The sequence below is a fragment of the Notechis scutatus genome, chromosome 3, assembly GCF_049901735.1.
Source record: "Notechis scutatus isolate UNSWTSFEM ecotype Mainland chromosome 3, rNotScu1.2, whole genome shotgun sequence".
Taxonomy (NCBI): domain Eukaryota; kingdom Metazoa; phylum Chordata; class Lepidosauria; order Squamata; family Elapidae; genus Notechis; species Notechis scutatus.
Genome location: NC_142011.1, coordinates 57,862,398 through 57,880,758, shown reverse-complemented (window position 1 = coordinate 57,880,758; position 18,361 = coordinate 57,862,398). Strand labels below are relative to the sequence as shown.

The 18,361-nt window shown below is 36.9% G+C and overlaps 1 protein-coding gene across 3 annotated transcripts; it reads left to right on the top strand.

Annotated features, from left to right (window-relative positions):
- The first annotated feature begins 1,274 nt into the window (after nucleotides 1–1,274).
- Nucleotides 1,275–15,696, top strand: NASP (nuclear autoantigenic sperm protein). 3 transcript variants are annotated; one of them, XM_026665746.2, is made up of 15 exons: nucleotides 1,275–1,442; nucleotides 2,965–3,021; nucleotides 4,010–4,120; nucleotides 5,371–5,451; nucleotides 5,976–6,079; nucleotides 6,789–7,667; nucleotides 8,874–8,944; nucleotides 9,605–9,681; nucleotides 9,776–9,849; nucleotides 10,783–10,971; nucleotides 13,019–13,185; nucleotides 13,622–13,675; nucleotides 13,757–13,816; nucleotides 14,752–14,880; nucleotides 15,486–15,696. In XM_026665746.2, the coding sequence occupies exons 2-15, from the start codon at nucleotides 2,972–2,974 to the stop codon at nucleotides 15,528–15,530; spliced, it is 2,091 nt and encodes a 696-aa protein (XP_026521531.1). In that variant the 5' UTR covers nucleotides 1,275–1,442; nucleotides 2,965–2,971; the 3' UTR covers nucleotides 15,531–15,696. The 3 variants fall into 3 exon arrangements, with proteins under 3 accessions (XP_026521531.1, XP_087816291.1, XP_087816292.1); XM_087960165.1 differs by having other exon boundaries at nucleotides 1,292–1,442; nucleotides 2,971–3,021; XM_087960166.1 differs by having other exon boundaries at nucleotides 1,359–1,383.
- Nucleotides 15,697–18,361: the final 2,665 nt, after the last annotated feature.

The window sequence follows — 18,361 nt, the reverse complement described above, 5'->3', positions numbered from 1 at the left end:
TCATTCAAAAGTGTGACCAATGCCATTTCTGTCCCAAATCCAGGCCTGAATCCTGACTGGTAAGGGTCGATATAATCTGTTTTATCCAGGAACCTCTGGAGCTGCTGGGCAACCACCTTCCCCAAAAAGGGAAGATCGGAGACAGATCAGAAATTATCCAACAGGGTGGAGTCTAGCAAGGGCTTCTTAAGAAGAGGGTGGACACTTTATTGACTTAACATGTGAAAATCCACTTAGCAGTTTTAATGATCATAACATTTAACTTATTTATTTGTATTCCATCTTTATTATTTATGAGTCATGATAGTGCAGTGGTTAGAATGTAGGCTAATTCTGCTGACTGCCAGGTGTTTAATCCTCACCGGCTCAAGGTTGACTCAGCCTTCCTTCCTTCTGAGGTTGCTAAAATGAGGACCCAGATTGTTGGGAGCAATATGCTGACTCCGTAAACTGTAAAGGGCTGTAAAGCACTACTAAGCTAAGTGCTATTGCTATTTTTACAAATAAATCGTGTATACAGGGTTTCTGCTTATTTATGAGATTTGTTCATGGACTGGATTTTTTTTACATCATACAGTAATGTATGATTGGCTATTTTGTGTGGACACTGAAAAGGTGGTTAGTTTATGGTTCAAGTATTATGCAGACCATAGCAATCAGATTAATTCGGTGAACAATGATTCTTTAAATGAAGGATTAGAGGTATGTGGAAACAGTCTCCAACTACTGCTCCCCAAAATGCAACACTTCTTCCCTTCAGAAAGATTTCATAGTGACTAGAACGGTATGCACTTAGTTGCATAAAAGATTAAAGATTTGTCCTCTCCCTCTGGTTACACCTGTTAGAGGAGGATCAATTAAGTTGCACTTCATCCTACTTATACCGATTGGGAGCATCTTCGAGTACTATGCTTTTTCGGGATTATTTCGGGATAGACTACTAGTTGATCCTAGTCAAAGCAATAACGTAAGGCGGGACAAAAGCCCTGGAAACAAGACATTTAGAGACAAATATATTGCACTACAAATTCTTTTTAATGCCTCCAAATCGCGTCTAATGCGTTCAACCCACAACTACTATGTTGTAAAATTATATTTTCCAGCACGCTGAGGTGGTGAGCTTTATTTACTCCGATTTTGGGACTACCTTTCCCAAAATGCCGATCGCATTGCCGAGGCAACCACACAGTCCTATTAGAATGGTAGCTAGTCACTTGTCAAGAGATTCGTTTATTGACTCGTCGAAAGTCCCTTTGCAAGCCACCTCAAGGCATTCTGGGAAATGTAGTTCCTTTTCCGTGAGAGCGTGCTTCGCGCCACCGGGGCGTGTCTTCAAGGACTATATAAGCATCCGGAGGGGCGGTGGGCTGCGTTTGTCTGCTGGTTATTGCTTCGCTTTTGATTTTCTGTGGCGGGTCGTTGGTTGCCAATCGCCTTTTAAGGTACAAAGGACTTGAGGCAGGATTTCTTTGTTCCAGAGCTGGATAAGCAGGAAGGGTGGGGGAGTTGAGCTGCTGGATAAGCAGGAAGGGGGTTCGTGTAATGAGGGGGCGACCGTGGCCGCGATACCAAGCAGCCTTTCCGGAGGTTTTGAGCGTTTATTTTCCGGGTAGTAATCGGCTATGTCTGGTTTTTGACCTGGTTTTTCCCTCCTATAATTTTTCTTCATTTCTTTGAAACCTTACCGATTTCCCCTTCGACCCCCCCCCCCTTTGAGTGGGTTCGTACGTGCCGTCCTCGGCGTGATGGAGACACCACGTGACCTGACTGGCGTTTATGCCGCCATTTTTAATAGCTATCATTCTGGCGCGCGCCAAAGTGAGGGAGGGGAGGGGGTGGAAGGAAGGAATTGAGTCACGTGGCTAGCCGTCTTGGCCCATCAAAAGTGGCCGTTGAGATTTGGCGCCGAAAGCGCTCACAGGAGAGGCAAGAAGGTGTCCCTTCAGGTGAAGGGTTCCGTGGGAAGTGAGATCCATCCTCTTGCAGAAGAAATGGCTTTAAATCACTTACTGGTGCCAATTTGAAGCCTCTTGATACATTTGGGCGTATTAAAGGGCTGGGATGTATTTATTGGCTGGTTCTTGTCAGTTGGTGAAGTTTAACCTGCTGTGGTTTCTTTTAGGACAGGAAATGAAACATACTAGTACTTGAGAAACTAAAGCTTCAAATGCAGTTGCCCAAAATATTTAATTGTTTTCCAATAATTATTCACAGGCTTCTGTAGGAATTTCAAAGGGCCATATGATATTTCTTCTTTGGTATAACTTGTCATTTAAAGCTACAGGAAGTAGCAAGTTACAGTTGTCTATGCTGGCTTTTTGTCACTGGGATATATCAAATCACAAAGGTTTCCCATATATTTAAATATATAGAAATCCTTTTTAAAGCTTCTTATAAATGAAGGGGTTTTTCATTTTTAATACTGTTCATTTATTGCTCTCTGGGCAAAATGAAAAAGCTACTGATTTGCCACTGCATGAGAACTGAAGAAAATAGCCAACTTATCCAAAGTAGCAAGTTTTTTTACAACATACTTAATAATTTAGGTCAGGGGTGTCAAACTCCTGGCCAGCAGGCTGGATGTGTCACGCACTGCCCATGCTTGGTTTAGCAAAGGGGGAAAAGTCTGGGTATGTCATGTGACACTGCTGGGACAATGAGTTTGACACCCCTGGTCAGAGGTATTCAGCAGGTTCTGACCAGTTCTGGAGAACCGGTAGCAGAAATCTTGAGTAGTTTGGAGAACCGGCAAATACCACCTCTGACTGGAGATTTTACAATATCCTTCCCCTGCCATGCCCACCAAGCCATGCCCACAAAACCAGTAGTAAAATTTTTTTGAATCCCATTGTTTAGGTGGTAGCCTAAATAGTTGAAAATGTGATAAATGCTTAATGTTTATGTTCCAAATGCCTTCTGGCTAAACTTAGAAATCTTCCTAGTTTGCCTAACTTAAATTTTCAGTTTCAGGATGACAGAAGAGGCTTCTGCTCCCTCTACTTCTGCTGACAAAACAGAGAGGTAAGAAAATAATTGGATAAAAAACATGTGAGAGCCAGAATAATGAACTAATTGAGCTCTTCACTCACTTAAGCTGATAAAGGTGACATATTGTATTTTGAGCATTTGTGGTGCTATTGATTTTGGAGTTGGTGTGATACAGTACTCTTTTTTTGTGAAAACTTAACAAGGTAACTGGAGATGTATTATTGGGCCAAGCATAGTAAGTATAAAAAGTGATATAAATTGGTAATACAGAGGAACATGCCTCTGCTCTGCTAGCTGCATTGATTACTGATCTGTTTTTGGTTCCAATCCAAGGTGCTAATTATAGCAATAGCACTTAGACTTATATACCGCTTTATAGTGCTTTACAGCCCTCTCTAAGCAGTTTCAGTATCAGCATATTGCCCCCAACAATCCGGGTCCTCATTTTACCCACCTTGGAAAGATGGAAGGCTGAGTCAACCTTGAGCCTGGTGGGATTTGAACTGCCAAACTGTAGGCAGCTGGCTGCAGAGGTGGCTTGCAGTACTGCACTCTTAACCACTGGGCCACAGAGGCTCTTAATTATGACCCTTAAAACCCTAAATGGCATGGGACTGGGTTACCTTTCCCCTATTAACATCTATTTCTTCCACCAGATCTAGCAGGATATGCTGGGGGTCCCATCGACTAGGACATTTCACTTGGCAGGTCCTAGGTTGATAGGCCTCTTGGGCTATGCCCCCTCCCTTTAATGAACATCCTTCCCTTCAGCTTTCTGGAGGTTTCTCAAGACCTGGTTGGAATCAGGGACTGGCAAAATATTTAGGGGGCTCTTGAATAATAGTTCTGTATCTAATGTTTTTATTCTGCTTTGTGCTTTATATAATGTTAAAGTTTTCAAGATTAACTATTCTAGTTTGTATATTTTGTTTTTAAATTTTGTTGTATTGAACATTGTTATGTGAAAAGCTATGCAAAAAGCTTTATTATGGGAAACCAATATATATTTTCATACTTACAGTATTGATGTGGATGGGGAAGCCAAGAGACTACTCGGCTTGGGACAAAAGAATCTGGTAATGGGAGATGTTCCATCTGCTGTTAATGCATTTCAGGAAGCTGCTAGCCTTTTGTAAGTATTTAGAGTATTCTATAAATCTGCTTTTAAATGGGAGTAGCATGTTGAAGATTTTAGATTATATATAATGGGAGGATATATTTTTAATACTTGAACATTTTTAGTCTTCACTGTTTTAGCTTATTTTTGATATGTTCTACATACCATGTCTCCCCTAAAATAAGACCAAAAAAAGGCATCAGGTCTTTCTACTGACTTACCTCACAGTGGCAGCACCAAGAGCTCTACCCAGCAGGAGCCCGCTGCCGGCCCACTTCGCAAGCGGCCATAGAAGAAGTAGGCCAGCAAAGTGAGGCATGGCTGCAACTGTCTGAAGGTAGTAGGGCAGCTCCCCCCCCCCCATCCCCACCCTAGCTTAATTTTTACTGGTGTGTCTTTCCCCACCCCATGTACCCCGGAGTGGACGGGGGTCTTAACTAGGGCTTACTTTGGTGGTAGGGCTTATATTGAGCGCACATGTAAATATCAAGCCAGATCTTAGGTTGGGGAAACATGGTAGTTTTAAGATTAAGACGCTAACCAAAAATAAATTAACCGCAAATAAACAGGAGAATGGGTTTTGTCTGTTGAGCTACAGTTTTATCATGGTCTTCACATTCCAATTCTGTCATGCTGTAACAAAACCTTTATATAGTCAAGATTAATGCATTACAGTCAAGGAATGAATCCTTCAGCACAAATCTTATTTACTTAGGCCTCTGCTATCTAGTTCTTTACTAGATTATTTTTTACCCACATGGCACTATGATTTAATATTCAGTACAGGTAGTTCTCGACTTAAGATCACAATTTATTGCAAAATTTCTGTTGCTAAGTGAAATACTTATTGAGTGAGTTTTGCCTATTTTATGACCTTTCTTGCCATAATTGTTACGTGAACCACTGCAGTTGTTAAGTTAGTAATATTGTTAAATGAATCTGGCTTCCCCATTGACTTTGCTTGTCAAAAGGTGATCACATGATCCTGAGAGTGCAACTGTCATAAATATATGCCAGTTGCCAAGTTCTGAAATTTGATCACATGACCATAGGGATGTTGCAACGGTCATAAGTAAAACTGTCATGTCACTTTTTTGAGTGCTGTTAATTTGAACAGTCACTAGATGAACTGTTGTAAATCAGTTACCTGTAGTTTGGAGAGTATGTTAATGAGTTAATTTGAAATAACTTGTTATTCCATAATACAATTAGTTCAGTTAAAGTAATTCTCAAAAAATGAGTGTTTATGTCTAATTTTTCTTTAGGGGCAAAAAGTATGGTGAAACAGCAAATGAATGTGCTGAAGCTTTCTTTTTTTATGGAAAATCACTTCTGGAGTTGGCAAGGTAAGTTGATATGTCCTATCACTTGGCCAAGTGAACTTAAGTATATTAATTTAAAACTTGACAAGTCAGTAGTTCATACAATTCTACTTATTGCTACTGTTAGTTCTATGTGCAAGGCTTCTATGCCACTTTATTTTCCAAGAAAGATCCCATACTAAAGATTTGCACAAATCTTCCAATAAGTCTCAAGATACCAGAATAGATATTAAAAATCAGAAAGGGTATGGTTTAGTTTATTTGGGTTGATTAATCTTGGATACCTCCATTCCAAGCTGTTTGTTTTAATGAGCCATGGATACTTTCCAGAGTAAAAGTATGCAACATAAAAAAATGGGCCAGTTTATGTGTTATGCTATATCATGGCACTGAATTCTTCAAAGTGTTCCTAAAATAAATATGTAATTTATTAGACTTGCATCAAATTACCTGAATGAAATATTAAAGTTTCCATTAAACACTGGTTAATGACACAATAGCATTACATAGCCTGTAAATCACTTCATCAATTAATATTGTTGTCCTAGAATGGAAAATGGGGTGCTGGGAAATGCTTTGGAAGGAGTGCAGGTGGAAGAGGAAGAAGAAAAAACAGAAGACTCAACGGTAGAAAGTGCTGATAATGTAGATGGTATGTAGAGCTGTGTTAATGCATTAGAGAGATGCCAAGCTGTATGTAATCTGAATGAATATGAGGCATGAATTAAGATTAAATAGCACAAGTTGATTTAGTAAGGTCACTTAAGTAAAAATTGCAATACTTAATTATTTTTTGCTAAATCAATGCTTCTATTAAAATCCTTCCACTTGTTCTTCATGGGAGATGGGTATCTACTGTTTTTTCTTTATGAAAACCTTGATTCATATACTTGTTTGAGAAGTGATTGGAAGTAAACCTTAAAAGAAAATTTTGAGGCTTAACCAGATAAAAATTCCAACACTTGGGCTTGCAACCAACTTATGTATGGTGCGCTGATATCTGGTCTTATTATATAAGATTTGAAGTATAAATTCTGTTGTAACCATAAATGAAATTTACTTCAGAGAGTGAATACTTGCTTGTCAAATTTGCTTAAGCCCCTCAATTTATAGTGGCTTCCTCTGCAATGTTTGGTGTCTCAGTTAAAAGAAGCTTGGCATCTCTTGCTTGGCTGTTAATTCTTGCTAGCACACAACTCATTGCTTAAGCTCAACTGCTTGCATAGGTGCTTGTTCTTAAATTAAAAATAAGTATTTGGTATTTTGGCAGCAAGGTGTTAGTGGGAAATAGGGTGGAATGTGAAGATCATAAATGCTTATCACTAAATTCGAAGATTTCTTTGTGCTTCATCTTCATGTAGAAGAAGCAAGGGAGGAATTAAGAGATCAGGTATATAATGCCATGGGGGAAAACGAATCCAGAAAAACTTCAGAAGAATCTCTGATAGAAACTAGAGTGCAAGTGAAAAATAAAGATGCAGAAGTAGAAGAAGTTAGAGAAGAAAAGGCAGCTGTGAATATAGACAACAATCTTGGAGAAGAAGAAAAACCAAGCAAGCAAGTAGAAGATATGCAAGAAAAACAGATCAGTGAAAAAACTGTGGAAGATTCATTAGAAAGTAGTGTTGCTGCAGAAGAAAAGCCTGAAGACCTAGCTGGAGGAGAAAAACCAGCAGAAGAAATCCAGGAAGACATTGTACTTAAGAAAGTTTTGGTTGTAGATAAGACTCCTGGGGAAGAAAAGCTAGAAGTAGAAGAGGCTGCAGAAGCAGCCAGTGGAGACACTATAGAAAAAGAAATGACTGCAGAAGAAAAGCTAGCTTCACAAAAGATGGAACAGAAGGCAGAAAAGCTTATAGTTTTGACTGCTGAAAAGCACACAAATGCAAAGCTAGAAAATTCAATAGAGACACCAGTAAAAACTTCACAAGAGATATTAGAGGAAAAAGAATTGGTGTCTGCTGTTGATAAAGTAGAATTGCAGGCAGAGAAGGCAGAACAGACAACTGTGGCTATTATTCAAGAAACAGACGTTGCTGGACAAAAAAACCTGGATTTGAAAGAAGAAAAATTGAATGAACCTATGTCTTCAGGGAAAGTGTTACCTACAGCTCCAAATGAAATTACTTCTCCAAGGGTTGTTGAACAGTCGTGTGAAATAGAAATTGAAGAAAAAGCTGAAGCTGCTGCTAAGGTAGAAAAGGAAGAAGAAAAGGATCACGAGATGGGAGAGGGAGAAGGTAACAGGGATAGAAAATACTTGTGGGTGGTTTTTGTTAGAATGCTAACCCAAGTAAAACATTAATCCATTCAGAATTCTCTGCCTCGAGCGTGGGAAGGGATATAGCTACAGAGAAATATAAAAAAGGACACAAAGTATAGTGTAATTAGTATAATTAAAATAGTATAATCCCCCCCCCCCCCTTTTCCCCTCCAAACAGTTAACTGGAGGTAGATAGCAAAATGTGGCTGATTTGGGGTTATTGTTAGTCTAAGTAGTAAATCTAAAAAGCAATGGCCATTAGAGAATGCTGAATGGATGTTCATTGCATGCTCTGATATTGCAAGATTAACTCAAAGTATAGCTTTCCTCCTGTCATTGTATATATACCAAAGCAATGGGATTGACCAGAGTACTATTACATTAAGATGTCAAGGTTATAGATTTATGCTTAAAAATAACAATTTGCTATCATATCTAGAAATATAACAGTGCAACTAGCATATTCATAATTCTCATGCTTTATTTTCTGTCTTATAACATGATTTTGGAAGTTTATCTGTTCAGTTTTTAAGCAGTTAAATGTCTTAATTGCAGCTATTTGCAAAATATAATTGACATTAAAAGGGACCTGCTGGCAAGCATATTTCAGACCTTGCAGAAACTTCAGATTCTATCTCCTAAATGTTTTTACAAAGATTGTATTTAGACATTTAAATGAAAAGAACCAATAAAGATACTGTTTACTTGCTCTGTAAACAGCATGTTTTCTTAAAAATTGCAAACTAACTGTTTGAACTATCCCACTTGAATCCTTTTGGAATGGGATCCATTGTAAATAATCCTCACTAGAGAAACTGACCAATGCACTAAAGTATTCTAAAAGTTAATTTTTATTTAGTGGAGGCAAGTACCTTTAACTATTTTCAGTTTATGCATTGGAAAAACTTACATAAATAACAAGTAAATCAATATCAATAAGTAAATGAGTTGCTTCGGTTAAAAAAAGTGGAAGTATTCTTCAAATTGAATCTTTAATTTGCAGATATTCTTAAAATTGTATGAATGTTTCATGAATGTCTTTACAATTATAAAACTGAATAATGTGCAGTTGAGTTTAGAAAGACTGTTAAATAATGATTCTGTAAGAATAGCACTGAATAAAATAAATAGCCAAGTAAATAACACACCAGTAGTGTATATAAACAGGAAACTCCTCTTACAGAGACAGAAGGGTCAGAAGAAGATGATAAAACTGAAGAGGAGAAAGAAAATTATTCTACAGCTGAAGAAAAGGTGAAGTATAAATCAGTATTCAGATCTATTAAAAGCTATTAGTGTTATGCAGGAGAAAATTTATGTCCTATTAGTACAGGTATTCCTCGACTTGCAACTGTTCGTTTAGTGACCAAAGTTACAACAGCACTGAAAAAAGTGACATGACCATTTTTCACACTTATAATCATTGCAGCATCCCCATGGTCATGTGGTTTACATTCAGATGCTTGACAACTGACTCAAATTGATGACAGTTTGCACTGTCCCGGAGGTCACATGATCACCTTTTGCAACCATCTGAGAAGCAAAGTCAATGGGGAAGCCAAATTCACTTCACTGTTATTATTTTAACAACAGTGATTCACTTAACAAATGTGACAAAAAAAGTCCTAAAACGGAGCAAAACTCACTTAGCTAATTTCCCACTTAACAGCATAAACGTTGGGCTCAATTGTGGTCGTAAGTTGAGGACTACCTTCAGATAAAGAGATGGCTGCTTCTAGTTCTGCGAAAAAAGATAATCTGTTCTAAAGCTGTGTGAAATCTTCTCTTAATGAGAATATTTTTATGAGAAAAACTACAATTTTCATAGTACTCAGTGCTAGAGTCCAATATTTATGATTGCTATTAAGGCATAAGAAATTGGTACTGTCTAATATGACTATCATATTGCTTTAGGAGAGTGAAGAAGATGAAGTTGGAAACTTAGAACTGGCTTGGGATATGCTGGAATTGGCAAAAGTAATATATAAAAGGTATCTCTTAGGAATTCTAATAAAATAATATCCTTAACCATACTACTGATGAATGTTTTTACAGTGTATTTTCTGATTTGCTTTTTTGGTCTAGGCAGGACACTAAAGAAGCACAGCTCCATGCTGCTCAGGCTCATCTAAAACTAGGAGAAGTTAGCATTGAATCTGGTAATTGACTTAAAGTTGTCCAGACATGCTGTTTCTAATGGGTTTTGCATGTTGTGACTACATGTCTGTTATGCATTGACTATCAACCTTTCAGTCATATTTTACATTAAAATTATATAAAATTGAAGTGGCATAAACTGAAGTATTTAATATACTGTGTTTTGACAAGTTGGATGTATGTTATGAATTGACAGTTGTATTTTTCTTTTTTTATTGTAATCTTTGCTTCCTAAATTACATTTGTATAGCTGGCATTTTTTTCACTGTTCTAGCACTTAATTCCTAATTAAACTGATATAGGTAGTCTTCAACTTACAACCATTATGGAATCTCCCCACTGTAGGCACAAGTTGTGACAGTCATAAAGTGAGTTGTCACATGACCAATCTGATTTTATGACGCTTTTTGCCATAGTTGTTAAATAATAATAAATAGTACAGTTGTGTGAATCCAGTTTTCTCCCTTGACTTGCTTGTTGGAAGCTGGGTGGGAAGATTGCAAATGGCGATCACATGACTCCAGGACACTGCAACGGTCATAAATACATGATGGTTCCCAAGTGCCCAAATTTTGATCCTGTGACCATGGGGAACACAGCAGTGATTGTAAGTGTGAAGACCAATTGTAAGTTGTCTTTTTTCAGTGCTGTTGTAACTTTGAATCATCACTAAATGAATTGTTTTGAGTTGAGGACTACCTGTAGGCTGAAGAAGGGGAAAAAGGATAATATGGAGGATGCATATTGCTTTGTTAGCTATTACTTTCCTGGTTTGCAAAACTATAGTTGTACTCTTGAACTGAGTCAAGTTGTCTCCAATATATGTTACAATTATTTTCCTAAACAAATGTGAATATTTTTCTATATTGCTTTTGGAATTGAGTTTGTCGGCTTTTAGGATAATGTTTGTTATGATTTTCTGGTGTCTTCTGCAGAAAATTACATGCAAGCTATAGAGGAGTTTCATTCCTGCTTGGCTCTTCAGCAGAAGTATTTAGAAGCCTATGACCGGTTGCTTGCAGAGACTCACTACCACCTTGGATTGGCGTATCACTACAACAATCAGTATGAGGAAGCAGTGCTGCAATTCAGTAAATCAATGGAAGTAATTGACAAAAGATTGGGTAAGTCAAAGCGGAAGTTCTGCATATTTTTAATTACGTTCCTCCATTACTGTTCGCTATTTGTTCCAAGTTTCAGATTTACATTGGTTGCAATTTGCCATTAGCTTCCTCGGACAACTTCCATAATTTCTTGTTTTGGGAGAGTGAGGAAGATTTTAGAGAAGTGGTTTTTCAACTACAAGAAGATTCTGGAAGGAATGTGTTGTCTAGATCAGTTCCAATCCAGTTTTATATCAATGTAGAAGACAGAAACATCTTGTTCTGGTGTATGACTGTTCCTACTCATAGGAACTTGAAGAGAAGAAAATTGTGAAGTACCATGAACATGATATTCCTCCTTTCTGAGTGGCTCAGCTCTGTCTGGGAAAGGAACAATTGATCCATTGGTTATTTCAGTATAGGGTGACACTGAACTTGCTGTCATCCTCTACTATTCAATGTCTGGTGAAATTTTGGAAGAAAGCCTTTAACCTGGGATGAAGTATCAATAGGTTGGTACATAGTTGCATATAGCCACTGTGCAATTGTTGGCTTGCTCTTTGGAGACTGTAAGGAGGGGACTGGATAGACCAGAACAAGCTTAAATTTCAGTAAGAGTTTGGTCTGGGATAGTGTCATTTTTTCCCTGAGGGAACAAAGTCCATGTCTTAAGAGGCTTCCTAGTCTGCTACGTAACTGAAAAGCAAGTGGAACCTGTGGCCAAGAGACAAGTTTTGCCAAGCTTCAGCTGGTGAACTAGCTGCAAGCCAATAACTTATGCTGTTACTGCTATGTATTTAGTTTACTGCAACACATTTACAGGGGACTTTCTTCAAAGATGACTCAACTACATTCAGTCCAAAATGCAGTGTCCCACCTGCATCTTTAGCAATATCTGTTATGGATTTTGGTTGCAGTGATGATTATTTCTCACATTCAGATTTAATCTATTGTGTGTGCTCATCCTGATAAGGGTTGCTGAGCTAATAGAGTATATTCTTGGTGTAACTTCAATGTATCCATACACTGGAATGCTTTGCCACCTGAGATTCAAGATCTTGCTCTTCCTCTCCCTGCTTTTACAATGCATTTGTTTTGTGACAATTCTGGCATAGTGAGTTTGGGCCTGAATTTTGTTTGCAGCAGTTCAATAGTCAAGTGGCACCTAACCCTTTTGCACCAGGGACCAGTTTCATGGAAAACTATTTTTTCACTGACTGTTGGGGGAGAAGGAGTGCACAACTAGACCCCACCCATATGTGCAATTTACAATAGGGATTGCTCACCCACTGCTCACCTCCAGCTGTGTGACCCGGTTCTTAACAGGCCATGGAGTGGTATTGGTCCAGGAATTGGGGACCTCTGCCTTAGTGGATTGTTCCATTGGATTGGCTTTATATTCTTATAAATTGCTCAGACAAATTACAGGTAGTCCTTGATTTATAATAGCAATTAAGCTGTCAGTCACCTGGAACATATCCTTCACCATGGGCCAGTTTTTGCCAGAAACTGGAAGTAAGCATAAGCTTCTGGGAAAGCAATAATAAATTGTGGTTACATGGCTACAGAGTGTGCAAACCGCTATAAATGCAGGCTCATTGCTGGCCAAAATATGGTCATGTGACTATGGAGACAGGAGCTTTGAAATTGGGTTGTGAGTCCCGGTTTGGGGGGGGGGTGTCTGTCATAACTTTAAGTGACCAATTGTAAGTAGAGGACTACCTATAATAAATATAAGGTATTGGTCTGTGAACCATGAGCCAAGTTCTTCCTGGTTTTGTTGTGGTGATTGAAGTTGTTGAGGTTTGTTTGTACAGGTGTTGGAAAAATCTAATTAGATCAAAATTTGCATTCTGCCTTTCTTGAGCCTATAGTTGGTTTAAAATTTGGGTTTTCATTATGAAGTTGTGTTCAAAGAGTCAGTGGGTCACAGAAAATTGAATAGTTACTGCTCTCTGATTTTGTTCGGGTAGATTGTGTTTCATTATTCTGTACCAAGTGAATGATATGGGCAAATTAAATGAATTGTTTCTACAAAAAGTACTAATGGCTCCTGTTCCTTTTTCAGTTATGTTGGCTGAGCGACTAAAAGCAAAGGGAGAGGGGCCAGCTGAAGATGAAAAAGAAATAGAGGAACTAAAGGGCCTGCTTCCTGAAATCAAAGAAAAGATAGAGGATTCAAAAGAGTCTCAAAACAGTGCAAGGGTGACTGAACTGGCTCTGAAAGCAACTCTAGTGAGTTCCATCATTGATTGTGTTGGAATAAACTGATTTAAAAATGTATCAAGGCAAATAAATATGTGCCTGCAGGATGTACTTTACTATGAAAAGTGATTAATAGAAACCTAAAATCTGAAACCTAAAATCTGAGCAGAGCATCTTTAATATCATAGCAACATACCATTGATTTTGACATTTGAACGCAATAGGAGATAACTGTTTCTCTAGATCTTTTTTATAATTGTCACTGAAAACAAGATTAGTTTGCTTAAACTGAGGATTTAAAGATCAAGCTTTTAACCAACCTCACAATGTTTATTTTTAAAACTATTCAGATGTGTTCAACAAGTCAAGAGGTAGATTTCAGAAAATGCATTTTTGTCCTGATCTGTTTATTTTCAGTAGCTAGAGGCTTTTTAATAGTATCTTAACAGGATTTATTTCTTTCCAGGTTGGTGGATCTTCTAGCTTTTCACAAGGGTCTGAAAGTAGTGCAACTTCAACAGTAAGTGACATTAGCAATAGCAAGCAGCTTTATGCCATTATAGTTAATATTTCATAGAAACTTCTACTGTTTCTTTAATAGATTCCAGTTGGACACAAAACTGATGGCGCTACAGACATCTCCCATCTTGTTAGGAAAAAGGTGTGTAATAATAATTAACCTACTTCTTACTGGCTTGTAGGTAATTCTGCAATTAAAAGGTTAAGTCATATTATTTCTAACAATTTTTATATATTCTACATAAAATCCTTTCCATTAGGATCCAGTCAGTCTGGGAACCATATAGTTTCCTTGATAGCTTTGATGTTATTGTGCTGCACAGCACCCACCTTATTAACTCTAGTTTAATTTCAAAATTTGATTTTGTGAGTTCTCCGGGCATTTCAGCTTGGCTGTGTTAAGGTCCTGCAGAAGCATCCATGGTAGTCCTTCAGAATACAAAGGCGATGTAATATCTGTAGAAACTGAACTTCACAACCAAACATTCAGGCTGAATTGGGTTCCCTAATTTAAAATGGAAATGAAGAACTATTCACTAGCATTATTCAATCTGGAATAATATGCTTATCTATCTTTGTATTGTGGAGTCTGGTTCTCTGAGCTTGGTTGTTTGCTTGCAAATGTTTTATTTTGTTTCCTAGACACTTAATAAAATATCTGCAAGTAAACAATCAAGGACTCTACAGTTCAACACTGAGCTATATATGTTCTATTGTATGTTAGGACTAATATGAGTTGCTCAGCAATATATCAATATTGTCCTTTAAATCAATTGATTATTCTCAATGAAATAATGATTATCTCCTTTGTTTGAACTGCTGGTTTACTGTTAGGGTTCTAGTCCTAAATTTGATCTTTAGAGTAATACACAGGCGAAGTAACTTGAAGGTAATTAACCTTCTTAATGTTTAAACAGTTGAAGAGGATCAAATAGATGTTGCATGTTGTTTGTAATCTTACTTAATTTAAAGCAGTTGGCCATTGCTATTTAATAGCATATGCATAATGATACTAAATATTCTTAAGATTCACATTTAGAGTTCTACTTGATGAAGACTAAACAATTTTGTCTTCAGAGGAAACCAGAGGAAGAAACTCAAAAGGAAGACAATGAAGCTAAGAAATGTAAATCAGAACCGGCTGTCAATGGTGGTGGTGATGCAGCTCCCAATGCAAATGAGGCTGCAGAGAAAATGGAACAGGAGGTGGGCAGTTCAGTCAGGAGTCATATAAATTGAAGTAAAGAAAAATAATTTTCCCAGTCATTTTTCCCCCAAACAATATATCCATGCTAAAACACATATTGATGTATCAAATCTAAACAGAAAACCTAATTTGTCTGACGCAAACAGTCAGACCCACACATGCAGAGTTTAGGCTAACTACTTTACTGTGTCCTGCCTATAAGGAATCTCTCAGTCTGGCAGCCTACCCTTTGAAATAATTAGATACAACTCCCAAGAAATGTAGGAATCCTAGCCCTTTTGTGCTTAACTGCACTTGATCCCGTCTCCATGCCAGGCTTCGTGCTTCCCAACAAAATTATAGCAACCTATACTTCTGGATAATTGCATACAGTTTATACATGGACTAAATAGTGAGCTTATTTAAGTGCTATTATGCAAGCATATCTATATTTTATGTGCAGAAAGCTACTAAAACATAATTATTAATCACTATTAGATATTAATAGCTTCTATCAAATTGCCCATCATGTTAGTCTTACAAACTATACCAAATCCTTTAATGATACATAAATTAATTAGCCTTGCAAAAGAAATATATTTATTAAACTTTTTTTTCTTTTTAGACAGGGGGAAGACCACAAGTTGAAACTGTTCAAAGTACTGTATGATAGTTCTGTAATATTGGATATGCTGCCTCCCAAGGATTGTGGGTTTTGTATATAATGTATTTTTTCACTACGACAACTTTTTGTATTCAATAAAGATTGTACTCAAATATTAACACTGTCATTTTAAGATATGTAAAATTAAATATTAAAATTTATTGGGTTAGTGTTCTGGCTTCAAAATATGGTTATCTGCCTTACATGCAATCAGCGTGGTAGTTACTTATTGTCTGGGTACAGTATGTTTCTCAAGATTAACGTGAGATAAATATTTCCAGAAGTCTCAGACCAGAATAAATAGGAAATGAAAAATGTATGGAAAAGCTGTAGTGTAAGTATGTTTTTAAAATTGTCTAGTCTAGAATGTGAGGCTTCTGTTTATTTTTGAATTGTAGTTTTGAAATTTCATGGAGACAAAGTATCAAGATTAAGACAAAACCCCAGTTTAAGAAATCATAAGAAAGCATAAGATGACTATCTAAGGAAAACCCAGGTGGGGTCAGAAAGTTTGACCATAGTCCATTTTGTAAGATTACTACTGTACGCTCAATAAAATAAATTGTCAAAGCAGAAAAACCACTCCGTAATATTGAATCTTGATCCAAGCAGAAATATAGCTTCTTGGATTTTAGATAGAACAAAATCACTGGCTTTAAAACTTTAGGAATTAAATGTGAGACAAGTAATAGTATAAAATCTGAAATGTAATTTTAACAAAATGCCTAGCTAGCAAGAATTAAGGGAAAGATTCCCTCAAGAAAGCTCTTCTATATTTTTATCATGCCCAGATGACAAGCTTTTGAAGAGAAATACCTGCAGATAGTTGTTTTACACGGGACTTGTCATTGTCTCTCCCCATAGATTTGCAAACTAAGCACGCACAATATGCTTTTCTGTGTTTAATCTGCATGCAAATCCAATTTGTTGATTCTTCCCTGACATTAAAAATATTTTTCATAACTAGCCTTATTGGTAAACATTTTACCAGTGTACCATTACATGATACGTTTTTAGCTTCTTGTTTCTACTAAGGTAAAGTAGAGCTTGAGATGCATAAGAAAGTAGCATTTGATGAGAATATAAGAATTTAGAAAATTTACCAATATAATGATGGCATTTTACTAATGTCAGATAGAGACTGAGACATGTATCCATTTGAAACTTCTAATTTGAACTGACATGGACTTCAATTTCAGACTATACTGTAAAGTATACTGATATAATGGATTTCTGATTTGAGATTTTCCTGGCTTTACATTTACTTTTACCAAGAAAAAAGTTCAGCCAGAATGTAATGGTGTAATGTAGGGATTAAGCACATTTATGCTCTGACATATTTGGGATTAGACTTCATTGATCCAGGAGTTATAAATTACAGAATATTTTGGCAATTGCAGTATACATACATAAAGAGAAGAACATGTGTCTTAGTAATCTAGTACATCATAAGTTTTTGAGCTGAGCTACTTCACAAAATACAGGTGTACAGATGTTTTGCACCTAATTGTTCTGGCTAGGACTGCTGTGGAAAATACATTGTTTTCATTGTAATTTGAGAAATTTCTCTCTTAGAATATACTTAAACTTTATTCTCTGGGAGAAACATTCTTGAACCTGTTATTTTGCACTTCTCTCTGATAAACAGAGATTATGAAAAATCAGTCTTGAATATACATTCCTGTGGAATTTAAAACAGCTGTGATGATTCTCTGTTCAAGAATAAAAATACTCTTAACACTAATACTGAGCTCATTAAATGTTATTTTCAAAAAAGGATGGGTTCTAAGAAGTTGGGCTTCACAGACCTTAAGGTACAAATCTACTGAAATAGTATCTGTTTAGTTACCTTAATATATATTGGTGTGCAAAACATTTCACTTTAAATTGGTTCGATGCTGAAACTGCTGATTTGAGTATAAATGAATCTCCAAGTGTCTTCGAAGTTTTCCAAGTTGAAAACAGCTGGTTCATAACTTAAAAACTCAAATATACTTGGAGCGGGGTGATCAGTATAGTTTTGAACTAACCACGTTTCTAAATATTTTGGGCACTCTTAAATACAGCTGACTATAGCAAAAGAGAGTGGTTATGTATGGGCACCAATTTATCCATGCAAGAATACAAACACCGGTGACTGAATTAGCAAAACTAAGTTTAGGGTCTGGTAACAAGGAGTTATTACTGTGCCTTCAACATTGATAGAGAATTGCAATGTTCGCTATTTAATTACAATTTTAAGATAAGACAAATTTTTGTATCTTTAACTGTTAATAAAAATTATTTAGGTCTTTCTTACTTCCACCCATCAAAGTATCAGCATATCTGAAGTTGCTGGTATTTTTTCCAGGAATTAGCACAATAAGTCTCATATTCTTTTTCATATAAATTAAATTAGGTAATTTATGTAAACCTTTGAACTATGAACAGTGTAGCTGTTTTTAAGAGCTGTAGATATCTGGCCGTTCTATGTGCAACTGAAGCCAAAATACAAACTTGAGCCTTGTTTTACATGTGAGACTGATTGTTAGATAATTTGAGCATCCTTTAGCATATTTTTTAGTAGTGGAATATAAATTGATATTTTCAAATCCCTTGGCCGGCTAGTGAATTCTGGGAGTTGAAGTTCACAAGTTGCTATAGTTGGGAAGTACTGCTCTTATAGCCATAATGGCGAATCTATGGCACGCATGCCACAAGTGACATGCATGCGAGCCTCAGGGAAACTTACCTCGATGCACATGTGTGTCCCTCACAGCTGATTTTTTTTGGTTGGTTTGAGGCCTTTTTCAGCCTCCCAGAGGCTTGGAAAAAGCCTTTGCAAGGCGCTTCAGGCC

Bases quoted from the DNA above. Each gene is read 5' to 3' on its own strand.
- NASP (XM_026665746.2), top strand. From the start codon at position 2,972: ATGACAGAAGAGGCTTCTGCTCCCTCTACTTCTGCTGACAAAACAGAG. The intron at 13,817-14,751 runs GTGTGTAATAAT...TTTTGTCTTCAG, and splicing joins CCCATCTTGTTAGGAAAAAG to AGGAAACCAGAGGAAGAAAC. The intron at 14,881-15,485 runs GTGGGCAGTTCA...TTTTCTTTTTAG, and splicing joins CAGAGAAAATGGAACAGGAG to ACAGGGGGAAGACCACAAGT.